The sequence below is a fragment of the Juglans microcarpa x Juglans regia genome, chromosome 4S (genome assembly GCF_004785595.1).
Source record: "Juglans microcarpa x Juglans regia isolate MS1-56 chromosome 4S, Jm3101_v1.0, whole genome shotgun sequence".
NCBI classification, from domain to species: Eukaryota; Viridiplantae; Streptophyta; class Magnoliopsida; order Fagales; family Juglandaceae; genus Juglans; species Juglans microcarpa x Juglans regia.
Window position 1 is genome coordinate 21,596,387 of NC_054601.1, and position 7,280 is coordinate 21,603,666.

A 7,280-nucleotide genomic window follows, 5' to 3' on the forward strand; every position below is an offset into this window, starting at 1 on the left:
TTACCCGACTTGACTTATCCTTTGCAGTGAACAAAGTGTCAGTTTATGCACTACCCTGGGGTTCCTCATTGGCAAGCCGTTAAGCGTATCTTACGCTATCTTCAACTTACCACTAATTTTGGCCTTCATTTTTCACCGTCTTCCTCTCCTAAACTCACTGCATTCTCAGATGCGGATTGGGCGAGTTGCCCTGATGATCGTAAATCAACCGGTGATTTTTACATTTATTTTGGTTCTCATATGATTTCATGGGGTTCTAAAAAGCAACCTACTATTGCTCAGTCTTCTACGGAGGCTAAGTACAAAGTTGTGGCTAACACCACTTATGAGCTTTTATGGATTCAATCCTTACTAAAAGAACTGAAAATTTTGATCTGGTGTGATAATCTTGCAACCACATACTTATCTGTGAACCCATGTAACGCCCCAAATCCGGGTGACTTGGAGAATTTCTACTTGTCACTCATAAACATATCTCCCAACACATCCAAAGAATAAACTCCAAAAAAAAAACTTCATAAATGAAATTAATCTCAAATCTTCTCAATAATCTCATTACAAACTCCACACAATCTTTAATGCTATAATAATAAATCAAAGGGGTCCATAACCTCCCGATAGTCATAACAAACCAACTAAATCTTTCATAAATCTTACTAAACTTAAGACATAAATAAAACTCAAAGATATTAAAACTAAGAACACCAGAAGTCCTTCTTCTACCAACATCTCCTCAGCTTAGACACAAACAGCATTCTAATCCAGGTCCTCATTTGGACTCACCACATCATCTGAAAAATATTATAATGATAGGGGGTGAGTTATCAATAACTCAGTAAGCAGAAATCATATGCTAGCGTGCAAACATGAGCATTTATCAAAGAGAGTATGCAGAAACAAAATATTTTTCCAGAGTTATCATGCAGAACAGAACATATTTTCAAAATAACAGAGCGATGGTTTTAAAACAAGTAAAACCCATGGTACTTTGGCATAACATAAACTGAGTATCATCATCAAATCAAAACAGAGCATCAAACAGAGCAGAGACCATGTTTCACCCCCGTGGTAGGGTTGTGCTAACCCCGGTGGCCAAACCAGGCAGAGACAGAGGTAAAATCTTTCCTTTATTCTTCTCGGAGCCCCGAGTGTGCACACAGGAAAGACCACAATAAAACCACTTTGTATCCAAAGTGGGTGCACTCAGAGACAAAGAAGTTGGTACCAACCCAAACAGAGCAGAGCATAACAGAGCAGAGCAGAGCAAAGCAGAGACGGAGTCAGATACGAAAACCAGTACACCATGCCAAAGGTTTTCAAATGTTATATCAAAATAATACAGAGTACCGAAACAGAATCAGACAGTTTACCGACACTGAACACAAAAGTCCGAACATCTTTCTAAATAAATGTACAACTTTTCAAATTCTCAATATCTCTCATTTTTCAGATTTCAGAAACCACATGACAGAATTTAGCTCATGTCTACACAATGCATGCCAGAACATATTTTTCCTTTTTCGTACAGATTTCATGAGTATGCAGATGAGTGACCGAGGTTGATCTTTATTTTCACAAGTTCCCAACACAACACAAAATATGCAAAGTTTTCAGAAAATCAACCTCAGTCTTATTAACTTGTATAAACCTAACATAGGAACCCCGCTTACCTGACTCCTGCAGCGTATTATCTATGACTTGAATACGATCTCTATCCGTCTCGCCACCTATTCATAAGATAATATAAACTAAATATTAAAGTCCAACAATACACAATTGGTCTTAAACAACTCAAGAACTCAAACTCTAGACCATAATTCAACGAGTTTAATCAAACTTAACTAGCCAAATAACAATCCGGACAGCCCACACTTCGACCCAAAATATTCTATACTAAACTCAGTATGTTGGTTATAAGTGGAGACTGATTTGGAACTAAAAAAAATGTTTGCTGAAAGTTGGCTTGACAGTTGGCTCGAGCCAAGTTCGCTCGACAGTCCGCTCGAGCGAAGGCAAGTCAGAGAGGTTCGCTCGAGTCTTGCTCGACACTCCGCTCGAGCTAAAGCAAGACAGAGAGGTTCGCTCGAGTCTCGCTCGACACTCCGCTCGAGCGAATGCAAGTTAGAGAGGTTCGCTCGAGTCTCGCTCGACACTCCGCTCAAGCCAATGCTCATTTGGCTGTTCGCTCGAATCGCGCTCGACAGTCTGCTCGAGCGAAGTACGCAGATTTTGCCAACAAAACCAGTTTACACTACACAAAGCACTTTTCTTTCCATTCTCAACTCCATAACATAAAGTATAAACTAACACTTCCAAATATTTTCTCCACCACCAGTCCAACAATTCCACTACAATGAAACTTCAAATAATCCAAACCTAGGACAAAACACCAACCCGAAATACTCACCACGCAACAACCAGAAAAACTCACAAAAACTACTCAAACTCACAGCCAAAACAGATATTGCATCAAAAAGAAGATAAACCAAACCCAAAACTAAGAAGCAGAAATCGCACGGTTACAGAAGGAGAAACCGATACTTGGATGAGAAAGAAACCCTTACCAATCGAAAATGGAGGGGATGCGAATTGATGCCCGTGAGTTGCAGACGGAAACCAAAATGCAGAAATGGAGGAAAAACAGAGTATAGCAGACGGCAACACTCGGGAAACCAGAAGCAACGCAGCAACAGAAATCCACGTGAGGAGGTCTAGGGCATGGGATTCGGAAACTCAAACTAATGCCAACAACAGGAAATAAAGATGAAACCGAAAAGAAAAGAGAGACGTGCGCGAGAGAGATGCGGGAGAAACTGAAACTGAAACAGAGAAATGCGGAAAGAAACGGAAGTTGAAGGAGAAAACATTCACCTCAAAAACGACGTCGTTCAGGATTCTCACTAAACACGAAAATGGCTGGGCCATTTTCACGCACTGATCCGGGCCACTTTGATGAAGAGGCAGGGCCTTACATTCTCCCCCCTTACAAGAATTCCGTCCTCGGAATTCGTTACAAGCTATAATAATTTATTTCGAACAAGTGAGGATACTTTACTCGCATCTCTTCCTCGAATTCCCAAGATGCTTCATTGATAGCATGATTATTCCACAATACTTTAACCAAAGAAATAGTTCGATTCCGCAACACTTGCTCTTTCCTGTCCAGAATCCGCAATGGTTCCTCGGTGTAGGTCATGTCCTCTTGAATCTGCAAGGGTTCATGATCTATGATGTGAGTGGGGTCATGGATATACTTTCTCAACATGGACACATGGAACACATTATGCACTCCCGAGAACGCCGGTGGTAGAGCTACCCTGTACGCCACCGGTCCAAACCGATCAAGAATCTCAAACGGCCCAATGTATCTAGGACTCAACTTACCTTTCTTTCCGAATCTCATAACTCCTTTCATTGGTGAAATTCTCAAGAAAACCTTATCTCCCATCGCAAATTCTAACTGACGGCGGCGTTTATCTGCATAGCTCTTCTGTCGACTTTGAGCTGCTTTCATTCTAGCCCGAATGATATCTATCTTTTCGGTGGTCTGCTGAATAATCTCTGGCCCTAGAAGTTTCCTTTCACCTATTCCATCCCAATACAATGGAGACCTACATCTCCTGCCATACAAAACCTCGTAAGGTGCCATCCCAATGCTAGCCTGGAAGCTATTATTATATGCAAACTCAACCAATGGTAAATGTTGCATCCAAGATCCCTTGAAATCCATCAAGCATGCCCTCAACATGTCTTCTAAAATCTGAATAGTTCTTTCTGACTGTCCATCTGTCTGAGGATGAAAAGCGGTACTGAAGCTTAGCTGAGTACCCATTGCCTCCTGTAAGCTTTGCCAGAACTTCGAGGTAAAGCGAGGATCTCTATCCGACACAATGGATACCGGTACTCCATGCAACCTCACTATCTCCCGCACATACAGTTCAACTAGTTTCTCTAGTTTATAAGAAACTTTAATGGGCACAAAACGGGCGGTCTTCGATAAGCGATCCACGATCACCCATATAGCATCTTGCCCGCTTACGGTCCTTGGTAGACCTGTCACAAAATCCATGGAGATATGTTCCCATTTCCACTCTGGAATCTGAAGTGGCTGTAATAATCCTGCAGGTCTCTGATGTTCCGCCTTCACTTGTTGGCAAGTCAGGCATTGTTCTACGAATTTAGCAATTTCCCTTTTCATGCCATTCCACCAAAAGGACTCTCTCAAATCCCGATACATCTTGGTACTCCCTGGGTGAACAGTATACAAAGAACGGTGTGCCTCTTCAAGAATCAACCTTTTTAGTTCATCATCAGCAGGTATGCATACTCTACTCCTAAACCTCAAAACTCCATCCTTGGAAATACAAAAATCAGGTTTGTCCCCGTTTCCGATCTCTTCCCTTAGCTTCACCAACTCTGAGTCCACTTTCTGAGCATCTTTGATTCTATCTATCAAAGCAGGTTGAACCACTAAACTGGCCATGACAGCACTTGTATCACTAGAAAAGACTTCAATACCGGCTCTTTCTAAATCCATCAGCAACCTATGCTGAGTGGTAATAGCTGCAATTGTCGGTCCCACTGACTTCCTACTTAAAGCGTCGGCTACAACATTAGCTTTGCCTGGGTGATAATTAATGGTGCAATCATAATCCTTGATCAACTCAAGCCACCTCCTTTGTCTCATGTTTAATTCTTTTTGGGTAAAGAAATACTTCAAACTCTTGTGATCCGTAAAAATTTCGCACTTTTCTCCATACAAGTAATGTCTCCAAAGCTTAAGTGCAAAAATGAGTGCCGTGAGTTCCAGATCATGGGTGGGATAATTCTGCTCATACACTTTCAGTTGACGTGAGGCATAAGCTATAACCTTCCCATGTTGCATCAGTCTTCCCTCTATAGAAAGAGGGCATCCAGGTAAAATCTCACTACAGACTACAGAATTTCCTGTTGGGGTCGCAACCACTAACTTGTTCCTTAACCTTTCAGTATCTAAAGTGCAAAATCTAGAGTACGCCGTGGAAACAAAAGAATGTGTCGCTCCCGAGTCAAATAACACAAAAGCATTATTAGAAAACAGAGAAAGAGTACCTGTGATCACATTCAAACTCATCCATGAACCAAGAATATTCAAAGTCTTAACCAGAATCAATCAAAGAAAAGAAAATAGTAGAAACTATAAATCCTTGAAGTAAAACCAAAGAGTCATACCAGTGATCACGTCATTCCTACCCTCAACTTCTCCAGGTGTTAGTGCAAAGACTCGAGCAGGCGCAGTAGGACGTTGATTGCTGCCCCGGGCTGATACTTCATTCCTCTGAGGTGGCGGTATGAATGTCTGGTTGTTCCTATTTTGCATTGGGCAATCCCTGATGTAGTGACCTGTTTTGCCACAACGAAAACACAATCCCGCCCCTTTTCTGCACTCTCCGGAGTGCACTTGATTGCATGTCCTACACTGGTAGGGCTGTTGATTACTCTGAACCAGCCTTTTCCCTGAACTACTACCCTCATTCCTCTTTTTCCATGGTCCCTGATCCATGCCAGACTGGTACCCAGTAGGAGTAGTCCTTTTTCTCTGTTCATGCATTGCAGCGCTTCTTTGAAGGGTTCTTTCAAAAACTGTTGCTTTATCCACCAATTCTGAGAAGTTCCGAATCTGGAAACCCACCACACGCACGTACAGTTTCTCATTCAGTCCTTGCTCAAATTTGCGTGCTTTCTTTTCCTCATCGGGAATCAAATAAGTAGCAAAACGGGATAACTCAGTAAACCTAGCAGCATACTGATGTACCGTCATGGTTCCCTGAACCAAGGTGGCAAATTCCATAGCCTTGTCCTCACGGAAAGAGCTAGGGAAGAAGCGCTCAAGAAAGATCTGCTTGAAGTGCAGCCAACTGACTATCTCTGTCCCCTCAGCTTCCCTGATAGATCTTTCAGAGACCCACCACCTCTTCGCTTCCCCAGTAAGCTTGAATGTGGCGTACGCCACTTTTTGCTCCTCAGTACAAGTTAGGACTCACAAAATCTCCTCAATGTCCTGAACCCAATCCTCCGCCAAAGTTGGATCGCCTCTCCCATCAAATAAAGGAGGGTGCATACGATTGAATTGCTCAACAGTACAACCCCCTTCATTGAAATTACGCTGGCGACCCGTGGGATTTTGCACAAGGTCATCAATTAACTGATGTGCAGCTGCTCGTAACACGTCGGAAGCACTCGGGTTTGCTTCCCTTTCGTTCTCGATCGCATTCAGATCCGACATGCTTCGTTCTCTACGACGAGGTGGCATCCTGACAAAATAACTAGAATTTTTAAAAATCGCTTCAAAAATAGAATTTATAAGAACATAGAAAATTAGTGGTATTTGTAAAAACAAAACGTATATATATATTAGAATTCAAAAAATATAAGAATATCTATAACAGAGACAAAAGAGGAACGCACAACGGTAGTAATAGTCAATCTCTCCCAAAAATTTAACATCTTACTCCATCTGAGTATTTAAGAAGGCTTCGCCACTAAACTAAACCTTAATCAACATGAATTTAGTTCATAGACCTATGAAATACCACACTTCATAGTTATTCGCAAAGCCTGCGAATTCTAAGACTTCCCACTTCAACAATATTCAATCCTATGCATCCACAGAAATCTAAACCTCCTAGGTTTATAGTATGCAGAATTCAAACCTGGCTCTGATACCAAATGTAACGCCCCAAATCCGGGTGACTTGGAGAATTTCTACTTGTCACTCATAAACATATCTCCCAACACATCCAAAGAATAAACTCCAAAAAAAAAACTTCATAAATGAAATTAATCTCAAATCTTCTCAATAATCTCATTACAAACTCCACACAATCTTTAATGCTATAATAATAAATCAAAGGGGTCCATAACCTCCCGATAGTCATAACAAACCAACTAAATCTTTCATAAATCTTACTAAACTTAAGACATAAATAAAACTCAAAGATATTAAAACTAAGAACACCAGAAGTCCTTCTTCTACCAACATCTTCTCAGCTTAGACACAAACAGCATTCTAATCCAGGTCCTCATTTGGACTCACCACATCATCTGAAAAATATTATAATGATAGGGGGTGAGTTATCAATAACTCAGTAAGCAGAAATCATATGCTAGCGTGCAAACATGAGCATTTATCAAAGAGAGTATGCAGAAACAAAATATTTTTCCAGAGTTATCATGCAGAACAGAACATATTTTCAAAATAACAGAGCGATGGTTTTAAAACAAGTAAAACCCATGGTACT

The 7,280-nt window shown here is 41.1% G+C and overlaps 2 protein-coding genes across 2 annotated transcripts; both read right to left on the bottom strand.

Moving 5' to 3' along the window:
• Positions 1–2,999: 2,999 nt before the first annotated feature.
• LOC121262124 lies at positions 3,000–3,514 on the bottom strand. Its single transcript, XM_041164539.1, has one exon. The coding sequence runs from the start codon at positions 3,512–3,514 to the stop codon at positions 3,011–3,013; it is 504 nt and encodes a 167-aa protein (XP_041020473.1). The 3' UTR covers positions 3,000–3,010.
• A 1,662-nt stretch (positions 3,515–5,176) lies between these two features.
• LOC121262126 lies at positions 5,177–5,800 on the bottom strand. Its single transcript, XM_041164541.1, has one exon. The coding sequence runs from the start codon at positions 5,798–5,800 to the stop codon at positions 5,177–5,179; it is 624 nt and encodes a 207-aa protein (XP_041020475.1).
• Positions 5,801–7,280: the final 1,480 nt, after the last annotated feature.

Coding starts and splice junctions, on each gene's coding strand:
- LOC121262126 (XM_041164541.1), bottom strand. CDS start 5,800: ATGACGGTACATCAGTATGCTGCTAGGTTTACTGAGTTATCCCGTTTT.
- LOC121262124 (XM_041164539.1), bottom strand. CDS start 3,514: ATGAAAGCAGCTCAAAGTCGACAGAAGAGCTATGCAGATAAACGCCGC.